Here is a 27355-nt window from a genome sequence, read left to right as displayed (position 1 = left end):
ACTACACTACACTAATTGCTACAACACACACTACACTACACTGATTACCACAACACCCACTACACTATTTACTACACTACACTGATTACTACTACACTGATTACTACTACACTACGCTACACTGATTACTACTACAATACACTACACTGATTACCACTACACTACACTACACTGATTACTACCACACTACACTACACTGATTACTACACTACACTACACTAATTACTACTACACTACACTGACTACTACTACTACACTACACTGGTCACAAAGGGCAATGAGCTATGGAACTCACTACCATCGACCCTAAGGTTATATTACCCTCCCTTCTGAGCTTCAGGAAGGGTTTAAAGACCTTTCTATTTATCCAAGCCTACGGATAAAAACCTGATGATAATCCTGCTACATACATGGTTTCTTCCTATGCTCTCAACCCCCCCCCCCCCACTCTGTATTTTTAAAGATAAAGTGCACTGGACTGCATGTGGTGTAAACTGGCCCTAAAAGCATATGCAATGGGACAGTTTAATGTTCTTAAAACAAGTGTTCTAAGGTTTATATGTGTCTGTTACACTCTCACTTGTGTGAATGCCTGCTCTGCGTTTTGACAAAGATAAAGGGCAGGGCCACCTGGCTACTTTACCCAGTGGCACCGCCCCTTCTGACATCATGGACAGGTTTTATGCTGGGCATGTGACCTCAGAAGGGGGTGGTTATTGGGAGCCACTCTCACTAGCACCCACACGGATGCCGCTGAATCTCTGGGTCACTGGGTTGCCAGCTGGGCATCCTGCAGATCCTTTAAAAGCCTGTTCTGGGACTACACAGCTCCACGAGTCTCGGTATTGTCAGGATTGGCGAGAGGGCGGAAGCCCACCATGTGTACACATTACAAAGACACTGTATGTAGACACCTTTATCCCATCTCTGTACATGAGAGCTTTCAAAGGAAACACTGCAAATGCCATTCTTTATTGTTGTTCGCCATTGCACAGCAATTCCTTTGGGCCTTTGTTAAGCTAGCTGAATACGGGGGATACCTGCACCACAATGACTTCTTCACCTTCCACAACTTAAAGTACTCCACACATAACATTAGTGCACATTAAGGGAAACTCTTACTCAAAAGCTGTATATTGTATTTCCTACAAAATTGTTTTTTTCAGAAACTGTTATTTTACTTCTGGACCTATTCTGCTTTAAGCACAATAAACAATATCAATGCCCAACCAAAAGGTTTCTGCATGACCTTTTTGGATTGGGAATATCTATATAAAACCCTGGCCTGGTCACTGATCCTTGTTTTTCTGTCTGCAACCTGCCTTGATCTTTTGCCTAATCACAATCTGCCCTAAAATATGCCTGTCCTTTAGCCCTATGAAAAGAGGGGGGGGGGGGGAGAGCTTGGTGGGACTTTATATGAACCGTATGTGAATACGTCTCCATTCCTGATTCAGTAGAAACAAAAGAGAACTACGGTGGGACTTTATATGAGGTATGTGCGGCAACAGAAACACAGTCAATATGAAAAACACACGTTTATTGCTATATAATAATTGCATAACATGTAAGGAAATTCATTCATAGTTGTGTGTCCATAATGACATGTAACAAACATAGTATGTAGAAAATTGGCAACAACAATAAATGATACAGTGTATAATAAACATATGACCACTGCATCGAGATAATACATTGTAGGGTAAATATATAACAGTAATCCTAGCTGACACGGACCACCTCAGAGACAGCATAAAGATAAAATCTGTAATATATATATCTGGTCTAAACCATCCAATGAACATGAAATAAATCCAATAAGCACTACACGTTTCTTTTTTTTTAAACGCCTGTTTTTTCTAGAGCAGTGATTTTAATAATGTTTAAAGTGAAACAGTAAAAATGAAATATTCTTTTAATTATCGTGCTTGGGGGGTCCCCTTAGTCTGCCTGTGAAGTAGCACATCTTTACCATGTTTATAACATTCCCGCAGCAAAATTACATTTCTAAAAGGAAAAAATGTCATTCAAAATTGCGGCTGTAATGTATTTCCGGATCCCAGCAATATACATTAAAAAAAATAATTGGAAAAAAAAAAAAAAAACATGTGGGTTCCCCTTCCCCAGTCCATTACCAGGCCCTTCAGGTCTGGAATGGATTTTAAGGGGAATCCCATGCCAATTTTTTTTATTAAAATGGCGTGGGGTACCCACCGCAATCCATACCAGACCCTTATCCGAGCATGCAACCTGGCAGGCCACAGGAAAAAAGGGGGGGACGAGAGAGCGCCCCCCCTCCTGAATGGTACAAGGCAACAAACCCTCACCATGAAGGGTTCTGATGGGGACAAGGGTCTCATCCCCACAACCCTTGCCCGTGGTTGTGGGAGTCTGTGGGAGGCTTAACAAGGGGGCCCCCAGATCTTTCCCCCCTGTGTGAATGGGAATCGGGTACATTGGTTAATGGGTAGGGGTACAAAAAAATAAAAATAATAAGGGATGAGGCCCTTATCTCCATCAACATGGGGACAAGGTGCTTTGGGGGGACCCAAAGCACCCTTCCCATGTTGAGGTCATGTGGCCTGGTACAGTTCAGGAGGGGGGCGCTCTCTCGTCCCCCCCCCTATATAGGCTACACTGAATGCAGAGTATGTATATATATATATGAAATACACTGTGAGAAAAAATAGGTACCTAATCCTTTACACAAAGTGTCAGTACATATTAACAGCGCTGAAAGAATAAACAAATATTCTACTAAATATACAGTAATGTGTATAAATTACACAAACATGCAAAATAAATATATAAAAATATATGTATGTATATCACAAACATGCGATTGGATATAAATAAATAAATTGAACCCGTGATACGACTAAAAAAAGACCCATGATTAAGTCAGGAATTGACGAAACATGTCGGGGCGTGGCCAAATAAGCATCTGAAACTATGTGACACGCTAAGGACAAGTAGTGTTTACTTTTTGGCTGTTTGATTATCTGAGCAAGCAAGTTCCGTTCGAGTGGGGTGCAGTGCCAAGATTGCGGTGAGAGTGTCTGGTTGATCGTGGGTCCGCCGTGACCACCGTTTGTCAGCTAAGGATTTTGAGAAAACACGATTGCTGCTGTGATTCACTGTCTGCATTTTAATTTCGTTTGTGAGTGCAACTTTTGGAGCTTGTACTAAGTGTTTTTATTAAACTGGATAAACGTTTTTACACTATTGTGCACTTTCCTCTTTTTTGTATTCGTTTGGAAAATTTGTGGAACTTATCACTGGATCATGCAAATTGGTGACACATCGGAGAGATTTGTGGTATATGCTCATTAGCCAAGCACGAGAGTGTAAGGCATATTGTTGCGGTGAATGGCCATTTTGATGGGTGATTGGAGCACTAAACACTTGAGGTGTGGTGGAAGTCCTTGAAGATTGGAAGATCACTGTTTTACCTTATAAACTCTTTTTTTTGCTACTTCACGTCATTTAGTCGTATCACGGGTTAAATTTTTTTATTTATATCCAATCGCATGTTTGTGATATACATACATATATTTTTTATATATTTATTTTGCATGTTAGTGTAATTTATGCACATTACTGTATATTTAGTAGAATATTTGTTTATTCTTTCAGCGCTGTTAATATGCACTGACACTTTGTGTAAGGCCTTGTACACACGAGAGAATTTCCGCTGGAAACGGTCCGCCGGACCGTTTCCAGCGGATAAATCCTCTGGCGGATTTTGATCTGATGGCTGTACACACCATCAGATCAAAATCCCCGCGGAATACATCCGCGGTGACGTGCCGTGCCGTCGCCGCGACGATGACGCGGCGACGTGCGCGACCCTGGAAGGTAAATACTTCCACGCATGCGTCGAATCATTACGACGCATGCGAGGGATGGGAGCGGACGGACTGATCCGGTGAGTCTGTACAGACGACCGGATCAGTCCGCTGGACTGGATTCCAGCGGATAGATTTCTTAGCATGCTAAGAAATTTTTATCCGCTGAAAATCCGTCGGCTGGATTTTTATCCGCCTGAAAATGTCCGCTAGGCCGTACACACGACCGGATCTATCTGCTGGAACTGATCCGCGGATCAATCACAGCGGATCGATCCGGTCGTGTGTACGGGGCCTAAAGGATTAGGTACCTATTTTTTCTCACTCACTATTTATTTAAAACAGCAGCTAGGTTTTACTCAGGTACCCTTTCCAGATAAGCGCAGTGGTGGGTTATCAGCAGGGCGCACTTAAAATAGATTTCCCATTTTCATCATATCAAATACACTGCCACTAACTAACCCTGCCTGCCTAATCTAGTCAGCTAGGATTACTGTTATATATTTACCCTACAATGTATTATCTTGATGTAGCAGTCATATGTTTATTATACAACGTATCATTTATTGTTGTTGACAATTTTCTACATACTTTGTTTGTTACATGTTGTCATTATGAACACAAACCTATGAATTTGTTTTCTTTACGCAATTATTATGTAGCAATAAACATATTGGCCCCGATTCACATACATCGGTGCATATTTATGCCGCTGTAGCGTATCTATTTTACGCTATGCCAGCGCAGAGAGGCAAGCACTGGATTCACAAAGCCAGTGCTGCCAAATCTGCACTGGGTTTCTTAGACGTAAGTCGTAAGTGGAAGTGGGCGTGAGTCATGCTAATGAGGCGTGACCCCATGCAAATGATGGGCCAAGCGCCAGATAGATACGAATAACGAACGGCGCATGCGCTGTCCCGTGGACGCATCCCAGTGCCCATGCTCATAATCACGTTGGAACGAATGCCTAAGATACGACGGATCACTGCCTACGGCGTGAACGTAAAACCTACGCCCAGCCATATTCACGTACAACGTTAACGACGTAAAATACGATGGCTTGTGTTCCCTGGTCCATACCTTTGCATGGGTTGTGCCTCATATATGGGGAATAACTTTACGCCGGACGTACGACTTACGCAAACCGTGTATATTATGCGCCGGGCGCAAGTACGTTCGTGAATCGACATATCTCCCTCATTTGCATAAAGGAATAGAAAATGAATGGGAGCGCCAAATACGTCCAGCGTAAATATGCGCCCACTCTCCGCCGGCGTAGGCAAGTTACGTTGGTCGGATGAAGCCTATTTTCTGGCGTATCTTTGTTTATGGGCACGGCGCACAGATACGACGGCGCATATTTGCACTTACGCGGCATATCTCGAGATACGTCGGCGTAAGTGCTTTGTGAATCCGGGCCTGTGTTTTTATATTGACTGTGTTAAAGTTTCTGCACATACCGCATATAAAGTACCCGCCTAAGGCCGGCCATGCATTGATAGAAATCCAGCTGGTTCAGCAGGGATCGGCTGAAATTCATTCCATGTATGAGCTGGAGCATTGGATACAAGTTGATCTATTAATCAACTTGTGTCCAACCAGCCTGTTGGGTTTTTCTAAATTAGCAAGTGGCTATAGTTGCCAACACTGATCATTGTATTCTGATAGCAGGGAAGATTCCACACTGTCAGAATACAATATCACAGCACAAGTGATTCCCCATCTAAATTAAATGTGTTGATGTGGGAATCAGATCCATTTTGATCAATGTATGAAATGATCAATGTATAGGCTGCCTAACACTGCCTGTCCTTGATCAATAATGAAATATGCTCCTGTCTGACAATCAGATACTGAACTTCAAACTTCTCTGCAGCTAAATACAAGCCTGTATTTGCCAACTGTCCCAGATTTGCAGAGACAGTCATGCTTTTTACATATTTGTCCCATGTGGTCTTCATCCTGAGTCCAGGAATCACAGACACCTCACAGTTGACAAGTATCACTGAGAATTAAATTCAATCACCATTGTTCTGACTCCTGACTAAACTGCAGCATGTGCAGTTCAAAAGGAGGTCTATTCTGTCTGTCACCAAACCTGAGGCAGTGGGGAGACAAGGACATTTTTTGTGTGCAAAGTAATATAGTGCCTCAAACCAACACTTTTTGTATAGTTATGGCAAAACTCCCTAATATCATTTCCTGGCAGAGTGATGTGCCCTCCGATTTTCTGGACAGATGCTGCCTTCTTTACTCTGACAGGACTGGCTGGCCTATCTTACTGTACTTACTGTTGAAAAGCTACCTTACTGTATTACAGCATTCTGTGATAAATAACTTCTGCTAGACCATGTTCTGAGTCCAGTAACAAGTGTCCTGGGTCCAGTAACAAGTGTCCTGGGTCCAGTAACAAGTGTCCTGGGTCCAGTGATCATTGTACTGGGTCCAGTGATCATTTTACCGAGTTCAGCAACCAGTGTCTTGGCTCCAGTGATAAGTGCCCTGGGTCTAGTGACCAGTGTCCCGAATCCAGAGACCTTTTTTCTGGGCTCAGTGTCTTGTGTCCTAAATCCAGTGACCTGGGTCCAGTGTCTTGTCCCCCTTTTCACCATTCCACCCTTCTTTTCACCCCTCTTTCTGCAGCACGGCAGGCTTTTCAGTGTTAAAACTGGCAGTGTGGAGGCAGCATATCACCTCCCAGCCACCTGTCACTCATGGATAGCTTTCAGAGGGATGGCAAGGGCTACTGAAAGCCCTAAAGTTGTGAGTAGATAAGCATGTAAATAATTTTACAAATAAGCAGTGCCTTCTTTCTTGCGTTTCTGACGTTATATTGATGAATTGACAGTATCTTAAAATGTTATTGTAGTAGCATAGGTTAACAATATGCTTCTTGTAAAACCACTAACATCTAAAAAGAATGCCTGCCCCTAATTAAAGTGCATTATCCACTTACAATGGGTTGCTGGACACACACACACACACACGAAAAAAAAAAAGGGGCAGATTCAGGTAGCTTTTACGGCGGCGTATCTCCAGATACGCCACCGTAGTTTGAAATCTTTACGCCGATTCTCAAAGGCAGATACGCTAAAAAAATAGGCTTCCTCCGTCAACGTAACTTGAATGCGGCGGCGTAGAATTGTGTGCAATATTACGTTGGCCACTAGGGGCGCTTCCGTTGTTTTCGGCGTAGAATATGCAAATTACCTAGTTACGTCGATTCACAAACGTATGTGCGCCTGGCGGTAGTTTTTTACGTCGATTGCGTAAGGCTTTTTCGGCGTAACGTTGCTCCTGCTATTAGGTGGCGCAGCCAATGTTAAGTATGGACATCGTTCCCGCTTCGAAATTTGAATTTATTACGTTGTTTGCGTAAGTTGTTCGCGAATAGGGCTGGACGTAATTTACGTTCACGTCGAAAGCAATGACGATTTGCGTCGGAATTTCGAGCATGCGCACTGGGATTTTTTCACGAACGGCGCATGCGCCGTTCGTAAAAAAACGTAAAGTACGCGGGGTCAACCTAATTTAAATAAAACACGCCCCCCTCAACATCATTTGAATGACGCGCGCTTACGCTGGCCCCATTTACGCTACGCCGCCGTAAGTTAGGAGGCGAGTGCTTTGTGAATTCAGCACTTGCCTCTCAAACTTACAGCGGCGGAGCGTAAATACGATACGCTGCGCCGCCGCAAGAAGGGGCGCAGCTACCTGAATCTGCCCCAAAGTGTCCCTGGAAATTCTTTGGAAATTTTGTCAACTACAGTATACAAGCCACTAATTTGACTTCTTAGCAACCCATCCTACCGTAGGTCAAAGACACAGGAGAGAAGATGTAGTACAGTAACAAAGAAAAAAAAAAAACTTACAGGCAGAGCAGGTAAAAAGATCATCACATATGTTTGTGTTAGCCTGAAAAAGAATGCATATGTGTTTTATTAACATATGGATACTTTATTAATTCATCATACATCTTACCAACCTACATGTTTGTTACTGCTGAGATGTACTTTTAAATACATATTGGATTCTTTGTTTGACCAACACTTCCACGCAAACATTGCAAGTGTAATTTTAATATTTTTTTTTTTTTTTTTTTTTTTAATTTTAATACTGATATAAATAAAGGGATAAATGCAGAACAGTTGTGGCAAGCAGAGTGATTTATGTCATGAGTAAAACTCTATGGAGCATTGCAAAGAAGCCATATACTATAGCATTTGCCAATGATTGATATTACATGTGATATTATGTACAATTTTTTGTCAATGCAGAGTCATAATAAATACATTTGTATTTCCCTTAATGCAGATCTCCAGGTTACGTGTCTGTTTTTAATAACTTCGTTAAAAATAAATAATGCAGCTATTGTTGCAATCATCAACTAGTTTCCAGAGCTGTCCTCACAGAAACTCTGCTGCAAGCCTCTTTGTCAGCTTCATTCAACCCACTTCTTGTGAGCCCAGATAGTCATTGACACACACCCCGGGGGTGTTTTATCATGTTGGCCTAGGCTCACATAGTTTATTTGACATCATAACATCAGCACCACTCTGCCGTATTGAAGACCACCCGCCATCAACAAAGAGAGAAGGGGATCCTGGGCAGATCTCAGAGTATCCGGACTTGCCCCAAACCCCAAGGATAAAAAATGTATGAAGGGAATTGAAAAAAAAAACTGCTGCAGGGATGTGTTCTAAAAACTGGAGTTCTACTTTAACTCAGTAAATGCAATAATTGTTTCCTGCATACTGTTTGTTAAAAGTAAGGGGAAGAAGGAAATACCACTAACCTGGCGATATCTGGATTCTGCTTGAACAGTATCAATATCTGCTCTGTATTAATAAATATTGCCCAGCAGGGGAAGCAGCACAGCATTAAGATAAGAATTCCTCTTTGCAAGATTGTTCCCACTCGCTTCAAATTCTTGCTGCCAAATGTCTGAAAGAATGAGAATATTCATACACAAATATAATTATCCAAGTTAATAATATCCTTTCTAACTAATGGAAGTTGATGCACAACTCTAGGCAAATATTGGAAATTTGAATATTTATGTTTCTGTAAGTTTATTTTCCTGATGGCCATCCAGTATATGGTGGTGGTTGCCAGCAGGGCTCAAGTCCTGCGGGAACGCGTGGGAACGGAGTTCCTGCACTTTTTTCACAGCAGGAACGCAGTTCCCTTTGCAGGACTAGAGCAGCCAGAGCAGCCGAGCCGCCCGAGCCAATCCTTCACTAAGCGGCGATGCCCAGCTCGAGTCACTGTCAGGGGCAGGCGAACCTTAGTAATCCTTTAAGTTACTGGCCGCTTCCTGTATATGGATTCATCGGGTAGTGTGCAGGTATTTCGTCACTTCATCGATGCCGCAATGTCTCCTGGGACCTTTTGTCATTGTTCCCGGGAGACATTGCGGAGGTCTGCCGCGAGTTATCGTGGGATTTAGAAAGAACTTGCTTAAAGCGGCCAGTAACATAAAGGATTGGTAAAAGGGAAAAAAAGTGCGCTTGTCTAATAAAGTGAGTGGTAGCTGCAAACTCAAAATGTTTATACAAACAAATAATGATATGGGTAAAAGGTGGAGTTGCGCTTAGAAAAACAACAAACTGTGTCTTGTGCAGATCCCCAGTAAACAACAACAAAAAAAGTCCAATAAACAATCTGGAAGATTTCTTCAGATATACAAAAAATGTAAAAAAAGTTGATAGAAACAGTTCATTGTGAAAACAGTTGTTGAAAACGTGTTCAAGCAAGGAAGTGTAAAGAAACCAGAATTAATCCAAAATGCCTGGTATTGCTGACCCTTACCGGAGTTAATGATCCACAGGATCAAAACGAGCGGATAGCCATACACCTGGGCTAAACAGGGGAACGAATCCACAGCCAGACGCAGACACCCGATGATCCAGCAATGGGGAGCAACCAAAAAGGGAACAAAACTCCAATAGTGTGATATTGTACAATAAATAAAGTAAAATAAGACCCCCAAGTGACTGGCAGACTGACAGTGTGACAAAAACCTCCACCTCAGAACACACTGGTCCTTACCAGATTCAAGTGAATATAAGCAGTGAAATCCTGGAAGATGGTTGTGCAGCTGTAGTAGGGAGAACTCACATCCAGCAATCCTTAAAGAGGCACTCAGGGCAATGGTCCCACCATCAGAGAAAGAAAGGGGCCACAATGGTGTAATATTGTTTGGCAAATTTAATAAATAAAAATAGCTCACTTACAGGTAAGAAGAAAAAATATCAGCAGACAGACAAAGTTCCGACCGGTACGGAACTGTTCCTCACAAGCGGTGACGTCAGGCACGCCTCCTCCCAACGTTTCATCCAATAGGACTTGATCACGGAGTGTGAGGAGGCGTCCTGCGTCACCGCTTAAATAATACAGACATAGGCGGAGCAGGCATGGGCCACAACCCAGCAGCCAGCTACGCTGTCCAATCAGAGAATGGCAGGTGGAGCCAAGGTAGACACGCGTCCCGGACACAACGGCCGTCGGCCATTTTGATTGAGGGAAACAACTAAGGGAAAAACAAATGTCCATGTAAGATGACCAGAAAAATAATTGGTGGACACCGCATGAACCATATGTCAAAAGTAAAAATCATGTACAGTCCAGAGCCCAGGGGCAACCAGACTCAAGGAGCAAATCATGAACAAGAATTATATATATAATGCATAATCGTAAAAATATTAAAAATAGTAGGCGGAGCCAACGAGGACGCTCGTCTCAGCTGTCAGCGCCTGCTTGCATAATAGCAGACAAAGCACAAAAGGGCAACTCATCCCAGACTATTACCTATCAGCCGTGTTAGTTGGAAACAAAACAAGGGCAAGTAGGTATAAATAGTGTAAAGCATGAGATCAATAATGCCTTTAAAAAAATATATATAATAGGTCCACTAAATCCCAAAAGAGCATTAGACCTCATGTAAAAATAGCATAAAAAAGAGCGCATAACCAAATGTCAATGTGGTATGCATATTCATGGTTAAAAAATCACAAATAAAAAATAAATGAAAAATACAATAAGAGACAAGGATGCATATATATATGTATATCGTAATATAGTGCAGAGACCTAATTAAAGGGATTCCCCACCAGACGATATGTGGAAAAACCTACATATATACATACATGTATATCCACAAAAAGAAATAATTATTGATGAAAATACTGAAATTAAAATAACCGCCAAACACGACGTATGTAATACGCCAAAAGTGGCTAAAAAATGGCGACCGATAGACGCCAAAAAAAATTATCTTTGCATTTGCAATGAACAAATTTTGGTCAAACCATCAAATGATGGACAGGACTCAATCTATATGTAAAGTCTTGTGCGATTTATCAGAACCAGCATCAGAAATGTCGACAGTTGAGTCAGAGACGCGTGTCCACCATATAAACAAAGATATAAAAACCATAATGCAATGATAAAGGTAGGGCGTAACAAACATTTAAATCATTATCGTATATTCAACCCCAATCGAGGACATACATAAAAAATATGAATTAAAAAGATTAGGAATTATCGATAAAACAATTAACGTCGACCTCTATGTTTAGGCCATGAGGCTCATAACACTTAAGGGTATGTACCCACTGCATTTCGGACCTCGAGATGTTCCTGACAAGGTCACTCCCTCTCCAGTGTGCCTGGAATTTATCTATGCCTATACACTTAATGCCAGTAGGATCTTGTTTGTGACACAACAAAAAATGCTTTGACACTGAGTGGTTAGGGAAACCACTCAGAATGTTGGTTAAATGTTCATTAAGGCGAATATGCAGAGCTCGCTTGGTCCTCCCTACGTATTGAAGACCACAAGGGCATTCTAACAGATACACCACCCCAACACTCGAGCATGTGATGAAGGTCTCTATAGTGTGTATTTTGGATGAGTGTCTGGAGTGGAAAGTCAAGGTTTTCTTAGGAATAGCCGTGTTGAAGGCACAAACTTGACATTTACCACACTTGAAAAAACCGACAAGACCTGACAGGAACATTGAAGAAATCTTCGGAGGGTCGAGGACATTGGGGGCCAGTTTGTCTTTAAGTGATGTGGAACCCCTAAAAACCACCCTTGGTTTATCAGGGAGAATGGCACTAAGGGTTCTGTCACTTTTCAAAACATGCCAATGTCTAGACACAATATGTCTGACATATTGTGTCTAGACATTGGCATGTTTTGAAAAGTGACAGAACCCTTAGTGCCATTCTCCCTGATAAACCAAGGGTGGTTTTTAGGGGTTCCACATCACTTAAAGACAAACTGGCCCCCAATGTCCTCGACCCTCCGAAGATTTCTTCAATGTTCCTGTCAGGTCTTGTCGGTTTTTTCAAGTGTGGTAAATGTCAAGTTTGTGCCTTCAACACGGCTATTCCTAAGAAAACCTTGACTTTCCACTCCAGACACTCATCCAAAATACACACTATAGAGACCTTCATCACATGCTCGAGTGTTGGGGTGGTGTATCTGTTAGAATGCCCTTGTGGTCTTCAATACGTAGGGAGGACCAAGCGAGCTCTGCATATTCGCCTTAATGAACATTTAACCAACATTCTGAGTGGTTTCCCTAACCACTCAGTGTCAAAGCATTTTTTGTTGTGTCACAAACAAGATCCTACTGGCATTAAGTGTATAGGCATAGATAAATTCCAGGCACACTGGAGAGGGAGTGACCTTGTCAGGAACATCTCGAGGTCCGAAATGCAGTGGGTACATACCCTTAAGTGTTATGAGCCTCATGGCCTAAACATAAAGGTCGACGTTAATTGTTTTATCGATAATTCCTAATCTTTTTAATTCATATTTTTTATGTATGTCCTCGATTGGGGTTGAATATACGATAATGATTTAAATGTTTGTTACGCCCTACCTTTATCATTGCATTATGGTTTTTATATCTTTGTTTATATGGTGGACACGCGTCTCTGACTCAACTGTCGACATTTCTGATGCTGGTTCTGATAAATCGCACAAGACTTTACATATAGATTGAGTCCTGTCCATCATTTGATGGTTTGACCAAAATTTGTTCATTGCAAATGCAAAGATAATTTTTTTTGGCGTCTATCGGTCGCCATTTTTTAGCCACTTTTGGCGTATTAAATACGTCGTGTTTGGCGGTTATTTTAATTTCAGTATTTTCATCAATAATTATTTCTTTTTGTGGATATACATGTATGTATATATGTAGGTTTTTCCACATATCGTCTGGTGGGGAATCCCTTTAATTAGGTCTCTGCACTATATTACGATATACATATATATATGCATCCTTGTCTCTTATTGTATTTTTCATTTATTTTTTATTTGTGATTTTTTAACCATGAATATGCATACCACATTGACATTTGGTTATGCGCTCTTTTTTATGCTATTTTTACATGAGGTCTAATGCTCTTTTGGGATTTAGTGGACCTATTATATATATTTTTTTAAAGGCATTATTGATCTCATGCTTTACACTATTTATACCTACTTGCCCTTGTTTTGTTTCCAACTAACACGGCTGATAGGTAATAGTCTGGGATGAGTTGCCCTTTTGTGCTTTGTCTGCTATTATGCAAGCAGGCGCTGACAGCTGAGACGAGCGTCCTCGTTGGCTCCGCCTACTATTTTTAATATTTTTACGATTATGCATTATATATATAATTCTTGTTCATGATTTGCTCCTTGAGTCTGGTTGCCCCTGGGCTCTGGACTGTACATGATTTTTACTTTTGACATATGGTTCATGCGGTGTCCACCAATTATTTTTCTGGTCATCTTACATGGACATTTGTTTTTCCCTTAGTTGTTTCCCTCAATCAAAATGGCCGACGGCCGTTGTGTCCGGGACGCGTGTCTACCTTGGCTCCACCTGCCATTCTCTGATTGGACAGCGTAGCTGGCTGCTGGGTTGTGGCCCATGCCTGCTCCGCCTATGTCTGTATTATTTAAGCGGTGACGCAGGACGCCTCCTCACACCCCGTGATCAAGTCCTATTGGATGAAACGTTGGGAGGAGGCGTGCCTGACGTCACCGCTTGTGAGGAACAGTTCCGTACCGGTCGGAACTTTGTCTGTCTGCTGATATTTTTTCTTCTTACCTGTAAGTGAGCTATTTTTATTTATTAAATTTGCCAAACAATATTACACCATTGTGGCCCCTTTCTTTCTCTGATGGTGGGACCATTGCCCTGAGTGCCTCTTTAAGGATTGCTGGATGTGAGTTCTCCCTACTACAGCTGCACAACCATCTTCCAGGATTTCACTGCTTATATTCACTTGAATCTGGTAAGGACCAGTGTGTTCTGAGGTGGAGGTTTTTGTCACACTGTCCGTCTGCCAGTCACTTGGGGGTCTTATTTTACTTTATTTATTGTACAATATCACACTATTGGAGTTTTGTTCCCTTTTTGGTTGCTCCCCATTGCTGGATCATCGGGTGTCTGCGTCTGGCTGTGGATTCGTTCCCCTGTTTAGCCCAGGTGTATGGCTATCCGCTCGTTTTGATCCTGTGGATCATTAACTCCGGTAAGGGTCAGCAATACCAGGCATTTTGGATTAATTCTGGTTTCTTTACACTTCCTTGCTTGAACACGTTTTCAACAGCTGTTTTCACAATGAACTGTTTCTATCAACTTTTTTTACATTTTTTGTATATCTGAAGAAATCTTCCAGATTGTTTATTGGACTAACATAAAGGATTACTAAGGTACAGTGGATGGAAAAAAAAAACATGCATATGAGCGTATCATTTTTTTTTTTGGTGGGGGATCTTGGTTGGGAGTTCCCACACTTTTTTCCCCAGGACTTGACCCCTGGTTGCCAGCATGCCCCTCATCAAACCTACAGGATAAATTTAGTTTCACCATTCTCATAAAGAGCTCAAAGACTAGGGAGGGTCCATATCTTGCAGAAAAGCAAAATCAATGAAATGTAAGAATACAATTTTCTGATTTCCTGGTGCCTCCGTGGCAGCATATGAATGGTTAATAACTCATTGTATGAGGAGATAATGCTTAGAAGAAATGTATTAATAAAATCAGGGTGCAAAAAAATCCCAGAGCTCTCCTGTCAAAAGCTTTAGAAGCAACTCTGGCTGGATCAACACTGTAAAACATCATGACGATTAAAGAGGAAAATTAGCTGGCTGTCTTGCAAATCAGCTCAGGGGAAACTTTAGCATAAGCTGCCCAAGATACAGAAACACTTCTAGTAGTTTGGTTTGTCAAAGCTTAAAGGGTCACTAAAGGAATTTTTTTTTTTCTTGGCTAAATAGCTTCCTTTACCTTACTGCAGTCCGGGTTTCATGTCCTCATTGTTCGTTTTTGCTCTAATCCTTCTCTGTTCTGAACACTTCCTGGTTGTCTTTTTCCTGATGAAAAAAGTCATGGGAGCTTTCTCTCTGTGGTCACTAATCAAGGAGGTGTGATTACTGTGTGTCTAAAACCCCTCAACACCAATCAGTTTTGTTTTCCAAACCATCACTGCCCTGTATTGGCTCTATGCAGCAGAGAAGCAGGAAACATGCAAAAACGAAACTGAAACTGTAGGTACATTATATGATTGATTTTTTATCAATTTTTAATCATTTTTAAAAGGAATCAGTTAACTATTATGGGGAAGATCCACGTACCTCTGCGTGCATCTAAGATACACTACGCCGCCGTAACTTATTTATTTTATTTTGAATCCTCAAAGAATTTTCGCCGTAAGTTATGGCGGCGTAGTGTATCTCTGGTGGCGTAAGGGCGCGGAATTCAAATGGATGTAATGGGGGCGTGTTTTATGTAAATACGCTGTGACCCGACGTAAACAAAGTTTTTTTTTAACTGCGCATGTGCCGTCCATGGGGGTATCCCAGTGCGCATGCTCGAAATTAAACCGGAACCAGCCAATGCTTACGACGGTGACGTCATTCGACGCAAATTCCTATTCGCGAACGATTTACGCAAACAACGTAAAAAATTCAAAATTGGACGTGGGCTACCCCCCGGGACACATGATATTCCTTCTCTACTAAGGCTTCCAATTCCTTGGCTTGTCCTATATTGGACATTGCAGCGTGGCTGCCTGCTTTTTGGATCTAAATTCCATCCTGGCTTTGCCCCCTGCTCCCTGACTTACTGGTCCCGGTCTATTTTGGTTCTTGTTTTATTTCAGAATCTATCCGTATGTATTTTTGATATACTACGGTCTGTTGCCAACTATAGGAAACTTCCTCTTCCTATTGGGCTGCATTGAGCTTTCTCACTAACTATATACCACCTGTACATCTGTGACTCTATTTTGTCCTCGGTGCACTTGGATGGCTAGCAATCTAACTGATTTATGAAATTAGCAATACTTTATTGTCAAAACTCTCTCTCAAACTTGACCTGAAGAAGCCGCTAGGCGAAACGCGTAGGCGAGACGAAAGAAAATATTGCTTGTGAATGTATATTTTGTATTTTTTCAATGTATTTTATTGTATGTATTTTTTGTAATTAAATCTATATTTTTCTTAATCCCTATGTCCCTGTGATTGGCTTAAAAAGTCCGCCTTGTCACTACCTTGTGTAGTATTTCTTTCTTGATTCAATATTTCGGATGTTGGCAAATGTGAGTGCTTTTTTGTTTCCCCCCCCCCCCCCCCCACCTTTTGAATTAAAAAAATCTGGTCACCTTAACTTAAAGTGGAGGTTCACCCTCAAAAAAAATTCTGACATCACATGGAGTCGAGCCATCCTACCGACAGAATGCCGGTGTTTTTTTTTTTTCTCAGCACATACCTCGTTATCATGATTTTCACCCCCCAGCAATCCCGCGGGACTGGGCGTTCCCAAGCACTGCCTGTGATTGACAGGCTTCCGAACGGCGCATACTGTGCGTCACAGGTTGCCGAAAAAACCCGAACGTCGGTGTGGCTCTATACGGCGCCTGCGCACCGACGTTCGTGTTCTGTCGGCAACCTGTGACGTGCAGTATGCGCCGTTCGGAAGCCTGTCAATCACAGGCAGTGCTTGGGAACGCCCAGTCCCGCCGGATTGCCGGGGGGTGAAAATCGTGATAACGAGGTATGTGCTAAAAAAAAAAAAACCACCGGCATTCTGTCGGTAGGATGGCTCGACTCCATGTGATGTCAGAAATTTTTTTGAGGGTGAACCTCCACTTTAAGCAGAAAACCAGAGATGCAAAAGCACTTTGTGTACTTTATGCAAAATATATTTGACAGAGACCGTGCAGAATCTTCACCCCCAGGGTGAAGCATGCTGGTACCTTCCATTCTTTGGCTTGTATCACCCATGTAAACCAAACCAAATCAGAGTTGTCTTTGATTCCAGTGCTCACCATGAAGGTGTTTCTCTTAACATGCTCCTTACGGGCCCAACTTGAACAAAAGTCTAAAAGGAGTCTTGATTCGCTTCAGACAAGAGCCTATAGCAGTAATGGCCGACATTCAACAAATGTTTCACTGCTTCATTGTCAGAGAAAATAACAAACTACCTCAGGTTTTTATGGCAAAAAAACTCTGTTGGCAGGCGGCACTTTTCGATCGGGACATGCATGTCTCTTCTTTAGGCTTGATAACCTAAAGAAGGGACACGCATGTCCCGATCGCGAAGCGCCTCTTGCCAGCCTGAATCCCGGAATTGACGACATCATTACATCATTACAGAGCCTCCACCATCCCCGTCCCAGCCGCCGGCCAGCGCTGTACACATTCAGTGCAGACAGGAATGCTACAGGACCTAGATCTCCACCATTAGCAGGTGATGTACACACTCCACCAGGACTAATGCGGATGAAACACGTTTAACTCTTGACATGCCTGATTATGTCTACTCATATGTGAGTATTTTTAGTCCCTTTATATTAAAGATGTTTTAAATATGCTGCACTTAAAGGGCGCCGTTCTCTTTCTTCTTGTTTGTTCTCAGAGCCTCTTTTAGCCTTTTGGACTGGCAGCCATCTACTAACTCAGCAACTTTTATTTTATACCTCCTTACATGGACTATATACCATATTTTAACCCCTTCCCTGTCTATCCACTTTCCATTTATATATTTTATTGTTATTTTAAGACAGCTATATCAAGATTGCGCTATATCAACCCACTGTTGTTTTTGTTTAAACACCATGTTACTACTGTTCTGGTTCATCACCATCTGTAACATCTCTGATGTTTCCCTGTACAGAACGAGCGCAGCTGAGCCTTCTACAAGCAGCTGCGCTCCGTTCTGCAAGACGTCTGCGTCATTTCCGGTGCGCGGACGTTTGCGCTCCAGCGTGGAACGCGGAAGTGCGACTCTGCGTCCTTCCCCGATTTCCCCGCGAATTCGGGGCTATTTAAACTCCTCAGAGATGGCGGCAGGGTGTTCGGTTATTCTGTCGGATCCCTGCCGCCACTCAAGAAGCACTACCTCCCAGCACCAAGCCCTGGAACCACTGCAGTACTCCTCACCTGCCTTCCTCCATACCTCAGATCTCTATCCCTCTGATCCACATGCTGCATGCCTGTACCCTACTACACCCAGCCTCAGCTTGACCGGAGAAACACAGCTTCCAGGATTCTTGGACCCCTTTACCTAGGAACTACAATCATCCCCTGGTGTACAACAACTACCAGCAGAACCGCAAGTATCTTGAATTAAGATTAGTTTCCTGCATTGTGACCAGATATCTGATGCCTTCAAGCTGTTGGGATTGTTACTAATGAATGCTGATCCTTCTGGGCTCTATTCTAATCACAAACTGAGGGATTGTTTCTATAGATAAAACTACTCTAAATATTGTGAATTAACAATATGACTGCCAGAGTTTAAATACTTGCTGCATAGAGACTTATCACATTTATACGGTGTAGCAAAGTTAATACAGTCTGATTACATCTTGATTTGACTTTAATATCATCCCCATACTTCAGCTTATACTGGAATAAGCTCATATACTTTAATAACTAACATGAGGTTGTGATGATATAACCCCTAACTTTCTGATACATAAGAGAGTGCTCTGGTGGTTAAACCTGAGAAACCTCTTTCTGCTGAGTTCCAATCATACCTGCTATTAATAAACTGTCAGGAGTGTCACATAATAACCGAACCCCAACCATACAAGGTAGGAACAATGGATCCAGCAGACCTTGCTAACCACCTAGTTGGACTTTCACAAAGAGTGGATAACCTCACTACTAGTATGAATGAATTACGTTTTGAAAATGACGCCTTACGCAACCAAAACCTTGCATTACCCCGAGAGAGACCTGAACCTAAGGTCTGCCCCCCAGAACCCTTTTCAGGGGACCGAAATTTTTTTCGCCAATTCATTAGTGCTTGCCGTCTCATGTTTGATTTGCGCCCTCGCACCTACCATTCAGACAGGGTTCGTATCCTTACTCTTATATCCTACTTAAGAGGAGAACCTAAAATCTGGGCTGATGCATATGTGGAAGAACATGGTGATTTACTGGGGGCTTTTAATACATTTTTGGATGAGATGTCACTTCTATATGAAGATCCAAACAAACAGCTTACAGCAGAGAACACTATCAGGAGCCTCAAACAGGGGAAAAGACCCGTAGAGGATTTTATTTCGGAATTCAAGTGTTGGAGTAGAGAAACGCAATGGACAGATATTGCTCTCCGTAATCAATTCAGATTAGGACTATCCGAATCTATGAAGGACGAGATAGCTCGTGTAGAGCTTCCTCCATCCCTTGAGGACCTCATGCATTTATCCCTTACCATTGACCGACGTCTCCGTGAAAGGAAGGCTGAACGCTTCAACACTTATCTTCCCCCACAATTCAGAAGATCTAGATCACCCCCAAAAGAGGTTCCAATGGAACTTGGAGCTGTCAGAGCTCCTTTATCATTTGCCGAGAAACAACGCCGCAGAGCTCATAACCTCTGCCTCTATTGTTCCGCTCCAGACCACATGGTCTCCACTTGCCCACTCCTCAAGAAGAACTCCGAAGGTAACTTTTTAAACATAAGTAAGACTAATCCAGCAGGAAATACTACTAATCGTTTTATTTATGTCACTCTTACCTTACAGTGGGATCAAGAAAGACTTAGCATTGATGCAATGGTGGATACCGGCGCCTGCGGAAATTTCATTGATTTAGGAATTGTAAAGTCTAATAAAATTCCATGTGTGATTAAACAAAATCCTCTCTCTGTCACTTTTATTGACGGTTCAAGTTCCATTTCGGGCCCTATTTCCTCTCAAACCTCACCCCTACTGGTCACTTGTGGCAATGACCATACAGAGACTCTTGTCTTTGATGTCATTCCATCCCCATTATTTCCAATAGTCCTTGGGTTACCTTGGTTAATACTCCATCAGCCAACTTTCCTTTGGACTAACCTCTCACTTAATCTAAATTCTACATATTGCCAGGAGAATTGCTACCCTATTCTTTCGATTCTGTCCACAACAGTTGACTCAAAAGATCTCCCTAAATATCTACAAGATTTCTCAGATGTTTTTAGTAAAACCAAGGCAGAGATTCTTCCGCCCCATCATATTTACGACTGTCCTATAGATCTCATTCCTGATAGTCCTGTTCCAACTGCACGTATTTATCCTCTATCCCAACCAGAACTTGTACACCTAAAGGATTACCTTGATGAAAACTTGAAAAGGGGCTTTATCAGACCATCCACGTCTCCTGCAAGTGCAGCCATGTTTTTTGTTAAAAATAAAGATGGCTCACTACGTCCGATCATTGACTACCGTCGTCTCAATAGCATCACTATTAAGAATCGCTACCCCCTTCCTCTCATTCCAGAACTCATCGAACGTCTTCAAACTTCAAAAGTTTTCACAAAACTAGACCTCAGGGGTGCCTATAACCTGATCAGGATTCGTCCAGGTGATGAGTGGAAGACCGCTTTCAAGACTCGTTACGGTCTCTTTGAATACACTGTAATGCCATTTGGTCTGTGTAACGCACCCGCGACTTTTCAGTGGTTCATAAATGACATTTTCCGAGATCTGCTTGACATCTGTGTTGTTATATACTTGGATGACATCCTGATCTACTCTGATACACTTGAGGAACACACTAAACATGTTCGTTGGGTTTTGGCCAGGCTCAGAACGCATTCTTTATATGCCAAACTTGAAAAATGCGTTTTCAGTCAGTCAAGTATTTCCTTCCTTGGATACCATATTACTCCTCAGGGCATCCAGATGGAACCCTCTAAAGTAGAATGTATCCTCTCCTGGCCAACTCCCAACTCTAGGAAGGCCCTTCAACGTTTTCTCGGTTTCTCAAACTACTATCGCAAATTCATCAAAGATTTTTCAGCAATTGTCAAACCATTGAGTGCCCTTACTAGCACGAAGATACCTTTTACATGGTCAAAGGAAGCCCAGATTTCTTTTGACACTCTTAAACAATGCTACACTTCCGCTCCCATCTTACAATTACCCAACCCACAATACCACTTCACTGTGGAAGTAGACGCCTCCCATTATGCTCTTGGAGCTATACTTTCTCAACGTCCAACTCTATCTGAGCCTCTACACCCAGTAGCTTTTTTTTCCAGGACCTTGTCTTCAGCAGAGAAGAATTACCCCATTGGTGAAAAGGAACTTCTTGCAATTAAAGATGCACTACAAAATTGGAGGCACCTATTGGAGGGTAGCACACACCCAATTACCATCCTTACAGACCACCGTAATTTACAGCATTTGAGGACATGTAAGACACTCTCTGCCCGTCAAGTTAGGTGGAGTTTATTCTTTGACAGGTTTAATTTTTACATATCATATAGGCCTGGTTCACAGAACATCAAGGCTGACTCTTTGTCCCGCATGCATGAAGACCAGAGCACTGAGATTCCTCCTCTATCTATAATTCCTTCAGACCGTTTCATTGGAATCTCCTCGTCTTTTAGACAGTTAATCTCACAGTCACTCTCCAGAGATCTCTCTTGTCTACCAAAAAATCTTACCAGACTGTCAGATGGAGTGTATACTTTCAATAATAAGATTTTTGTTCCGCCTAATTTACAACTTACGCTTCTCAAACATCTTCATGATTCACCCTTAGCCGGCCATCCCGGAATCAATAAAACCATCCATCTTGTTAAAAGAGACTACTGGTGGCCTAATATGGCTAAAACAATCCACACTTATGTTAATTCATGTGAGATTTGTGCTCGTAACAAGCATTCTAGGAAACCCCCTTCTGGTCTACTCACTTCTATTCCAGTGCCCAACAGACCGTGGGAAGTTGTGTCGATGGACTTTATTGTTGAACTCCCTAAGTCAAACGGTGCTAACACCATCATGGTCACAGTAGACCTTTTGACCAAAATGGCACACTTCACTCCTTTGAAGAAGTTACCAACTTCCCATGAAACTGCAAAAGCTTTCATTTCCAATGTTCTTAAATTACATGGACTACCCTCTCAAATCATATCAGATCGTGGAACTCAATTTGTTTCTAAATTTTGGAAGGCTTTATGTAATACTCTGCAAATTGACCACCGCATGTCCACTGCATACCACCCACAAACAAATGGACAAACTGAACGTGTTAACCAAATCCTTGAACAATACTTACGATGTTACTGTACACATCTACAAGATGATTGGTTTCAATTACTACCCCTTGCTGAATTCTCTTATAACAATTCTGCCAGTTCTTCTTCTCGATTTACACCATTTTTTGTCAATTATGGTTTCCACCCCAACAGTCTCCCAACCAATCACCCCCCAAACAGTGTTCCAGCAGTTAATCAATATCTCACGACTTTAAAGAATACACTAGACATCTTACGGTCTAACTTAAAATTTGCCCAACAAAGGCAAAAGCATTACTACGACTCTCACAGATCGATACCTCCTGAATATAAGGTCGGCGACTTGGTTTGGCTTTCCACCCGAAATCTTCACCTTAAAATACCTTCAAAAAAATTAGGCACTCAATTCGTTGGACCATTCCAAATATCTCATTTGATCAATCCTAACGCTGTTAAATTACTTTTACCCCCAGATTGGAAAATACACTCTTCATTTCATGTTTCCCTCATTAAACCTTTTATTTCTAACCCATTTCCTAACAGGCAGCCAAACCCTCCTCCTCCTGTCGAGGTACATGGTGAGATTGAATACGAGGTTGAAAGAATCCTAGATTCAAGGAAACATGGTTCCACCCTTCAATACCTGATACGTTGGAAAGGTTATGATCAACTTAATGACTCTTGGGAAAATTCTTCAAACATACATGCTCCTCGCCTGATTAGACAATTTCATCTTAGGTATCCTAATCGCCCCTCTCTTTCTGGGAGCACTGCTGGTGCCCCCTTGAGGAGGGGAGTATGTAACATCTCTGATGTTTCCCTGTACAGAACGAGCGCAGCTGAGCCTTCTACAAGCAGCTGCGCTCCGTTCTGCAAGACGTCTGCGTCATTTCCGGTGCGCGGACGTTTGCGCTCCAGCGTGGAACGCGGAAGTGCGACTCTGCGTCCTTCCCCGATTTCCCCGCGAATTCGGGGCTATTTAAACTCCTCAGAGATGGCGGCAGGGTGTTCGGTTATTCTGTCGGATCCCTGCCGCCACTCAAGAAGCACTACCTCCCAACACCAAGCCCTGGAACCACTGCAGTACTCCTCACCTGCCTTCCTCCATACCTCAGATCTCTATCCCTCTGATCCACATGCTGCATGCCTGTACCCTACTACACCCAGCCTCAGCTTGACCGGAGAAACACAGCTTCCAGGATTCTTGGACCCCTTTACCTAGTATCTTGAATTAAGATTAGTTTCCTGCATTGTGACCAGATATCTGATGCCTTCAAGCTGTTGGGATTGTTACTAATGAATGCTGATCCTTCTGGGCTCTATTCTAATCACAAACTGAGGGATTGTTTCTATAGATAAAACTACTCTAAATATTGTGAATTAACAATATGACTGCCAGAGTTTAAATACTTGCTGCATAGAGACTTATCACATTTATACGGTGTAGCAAAGTTAATACAGTCTGATTACATCTTGATTTGACTTTAATATCATCCCCATACTTCAGCTTATACTGGAATAAGCTCATATACTTTAATAACTCACATGAGGTTGTGATGATATAACCCCTAACTTTCTGATACATAAGAGAGTGCTCTGGTGGTTAAACCTGAGAAACCTCTTTCTGCTGAGTTCCAATCATACCTGCTATTAATAAACTGTCAGGAGTGTCACACCATCATGAACAGGTGCAACACCAAGGCTGTTAGTTTACAGAAGGTGCCATCAGGTCAGCTGGCTTGTGGATTTTCGGTATGAAAAGGTGCGTCTCCTCCCTGATCTTCAGGTGTGTCAAGTGCCACAAGTTAAGAGGAAGACAACAGCAAGAAATGGCAAGTCTCCCAGCTGATCGCCTAAGTACAGAACCACCTTTCATCTATGTTGGAGATCTTATCCTTCTAAAAGACAAGGATGTTTGTCAGAATGAGTGGTTTATGGTTCTTATTACTAAAGTTATGCCCGGTGATGATAACAAGGTCCCCCTGAAAGACGTCACAGATGACGAAACATGTTGGGAGAAGCTATGTGTTTTTTTATGATGTTTTTACATCGACCAGAGATTTTGTACAATAAATCTGCTTTTTTTTAAAACAATAACGCACTATTGGAGCCTTTGTTCTTCTATTTGCTCTGTGCTAACCTGGGAAATTGCACTTTCGAGGAAGGGGGACGGACGGCTGCCATATATCGAGGATGATGCCCTGAGTCTGCCTGCACACCTTAGAGCCAAGACCCACCTCAAACCCTGCAGAGGGCTATATCTGCAGGCATTTGTGACCTTGCTACAACAGGAGGTCCACTCCTTCCGGTAAGAGTCTCCATTCTTTCGGGTGATTGCCACATTGAGAGCTCCATATCTTTCCCTTGGTGGTGGGGAAAACTGAGAATATTTTCCATCTTTCTGGATCTCTACCATCATAAAACTTGATTTATTTGCCATTTCTTCAGAGATTTAATTTCATGAATCACTTTTCATTTTATTTGGTTATTATTGTAGCGCCTGTGTACTTTCAGTCCAGGTGCTATGTTAAATTTAGAGGGGGATGAGAGAGTTATGTTGCTCTCATCCAGTTAATTCATGAAAATTGGGTTTCTGCCAGGCTGGGCTGTCCTGCGGTTTCATTTTTGTGTTCCAGAGATACTTTTCCATCTCTGGGTGACAGGTGGCGCCAGAGGAGTCCAGGCGGTGGCACCTTCTTGCCAGCAGCCAATCAGAGGTGTTTCTCCCTCGCGGGGCATGCTGGGGAGGGTACTTCTAGGGCAGACACCATCTTGTAGAGAGTTCTGTTCCTGGTTCCGGGTGCGGCACTCACCTTCAGGGTGTGTGCACATCACGGGCCCCGGCGATATGGCCTACCAGGCCGGGTCGCCTGTGCTACGCGGAGTTCTCGGTTCTGGGCCCTCATGGCCCGGAGCAACTGAAGCTGTGGAGGGGCCCCAGTGATCGACTGGGTCCCCACATTCTGAGAGGAAGATCCCAAACGAGTTGTGCTGTTCAATAGGGAGTCAGTCTGAGGTGAGCCCGGAGGCAGGCGATCCAACAGGGCCTAGACAATCCCTAGGGGATCGGGGTCACTGGACACTGGAAAGTTGTATGTTGCAACTTGTCAGTCAGTGACCCAGAAAAACTAAAAAGGCTACCTGAGGGAGATTCAGGCAAATTTGCATTTATTGAGAAGGATTCGCTCTATCATCTACGCTCCAGAGCACGGGCCTGTAGCAGAGTTTCCACTCTTATTTCTATTTGAGCCAAGTCTGTGGCAGAGACTTGTTCCTTCTCAAGGTTCCGAGTGATACCCTGGCTGCCAGGTCGGTGTGAAAGGCCTGTCCAGGTACACTATACCCACTTCGGCTGGAGTGGGGTTAGAGTCCCATTGGAAGCAGGATTGTTTCCGTCATCTATAGGCCTGAATCTGCAAGTTCTCTTTTCACCAACCTATCTCTATCTACCTCAAGTTAATTGTTTGCCGTGTTGGGCAAGAATAAAAGCACAGAAAACGACACCCTGCTGTTTGGACATTCCGTCATTGCTCTTATCATCACCATCCCTAGACACATCACAGAGGTAACATAACATGCCGTCCCAATCTAACCAGCGGCTCCTGCGGGGGTAGCGATACATTATATGTATTATACTGATATCCTTACACTTTAGTGATTTATAATGTTTTAAGATTTTATTTAGAAGTTTGAACAAGCGCATGAAGATGTCCCATAAGTCTAGGGAAACCATCCAGTCCCTTGGATGCACCAAGAGTAATACAGTATGCAGAGACATTATCTTTAAGTTAAACAAATGGAAAATTAACCAGCGCAATATGTTGTCTAACTTGTAAGCAGCTATGCACTCAAGGTCAATATATTAAATCCTGAGGTGTAACTTGTATCTAGTGCAGCGCTTAGAACCTAAAAATCTAACGTCATTAAACACAATTATCAGATAAATAATTGCTGAGAAATATAAAACAGGTACAATATAATAAGTAATCTTTAAACAAGATAGCAAACACAAAAAGTCTTCATTGGAAAATGTCCTTAAATGTAGAGATTGAGCCGGGAAAGGATTTCAAGAAAAATAGATCCTCAAAGCATTGTCATGTGTTTCTCGTTATAGTGCACCCATAATAATGCCTACACTAGGGATGAGCTTTATGTTCGGGTCGAACATGAGTTTGACTCGAACATTGGCTGTTTGCCCGTTTACCGAACAGTTTGGGGTGTTCACGGCAAATTCGAAAAAGCCGTGGAGCACCCTTTAAAAGTCTATGGGAGAAATCAAAAATGCTAATGGTAAAGGTTAATATGCAAGTTATTGTCATAAAAAGTGTTTTGGGACCTGGGTTCTGCCCCAGGGGACATGTATCAATGCAAAAAAAGTTTTAAAAACTGGAGTTTTTTTCGGGAGCAGTGATTTTAATAATGCTTAAAGGGACACAATAAAAGTGAAAAAAAATTCGTACCTGTGGGGGGGGGGGGGGGTGTCTATAGTATGCCTGTAAAGTAGCAAATGTTTCCCGTGTTTATAACAGTCCCTGCACAAAATGACATTTCTAAAGGAAAAAAGTAATTGAAAACTACTCGCGGCTATAACGAATTGTCAGGTCCCGGCAATACAGATAAAAGTAATTGAAAAAATGGCATGGGTTCCCCCCCCAGTCCATTACCAGGCCCTTTGGGTCTGGTATGAATATTAAGGGGAACCCTGAACCAATATAAAATAAAAAAATGTGCCCCCCTCCTGAACATTAGGCCACATGCCCTCAACATGGGGAGAATGTCCTGAAGGGTCTGGTATGGATTTTGAGGGGGACTCCTACGCCATTTTTTTCTATTTGGCGCAGGGTTCCCTTAATATCCATACCAGACCTGAAGGGCCTAGTAATGGAATTTGGGGGGACCCCACACAAATTATTATTTTTTGGTACGGGGTTCCCCTTAATATTCATACCAGACCCAAAGCGTCTGATAATGGACTGGGGGGGG

The 27355-nt window shown here is 42.5% G+C and overlaps 1 protein-coding gene across 1 annotated transcript in view; it reads right to left on the bottom strand.

Annotated features, from left to right (window-relative positions):
* Positions 1 to 27355, bottom strand: part of LOC120926664 (multidrug and toxin extrusion protein 2-like) — a 209983-nt gene that overhangs the window by 104976 nt on the left and 77652 nt on the right. The window contains exons 4-5 of the mRNA XM_040336788.1: positions 8644 to 8792; positions 7721 to 7763 (exon numbers count right to left, since the gene is read on the bottom strand). Coding sequence (XP_040192722.1) covers positions 7721 to 7763; positions 8644 to 8792 — 192 coding nt within the window. The remainder of the gene's footprint in view (positions 1 to 7720; positions 7764 to 8643; positions 8793 to 27355) is intronic.

This window comes from Rana temporaria, chromosome 2, assembly GCF_905171775.1.
Source record: "Rana temporaria chromosome 2, aRanTem1.1, whole genome shotgun sequence".
Classification (NCBI taxonomy): domain Eukaryota; kingdom Metazoa; phylum Chordata; class Amphibia; order Anura; family Ranidae; genus Rana; species Rana temporaria.
The sequence above is the reverse complement of the archived record's forward strand: the minus strand, read 5'-3'. Positions and strand labels throughout refer to the sequence as shown.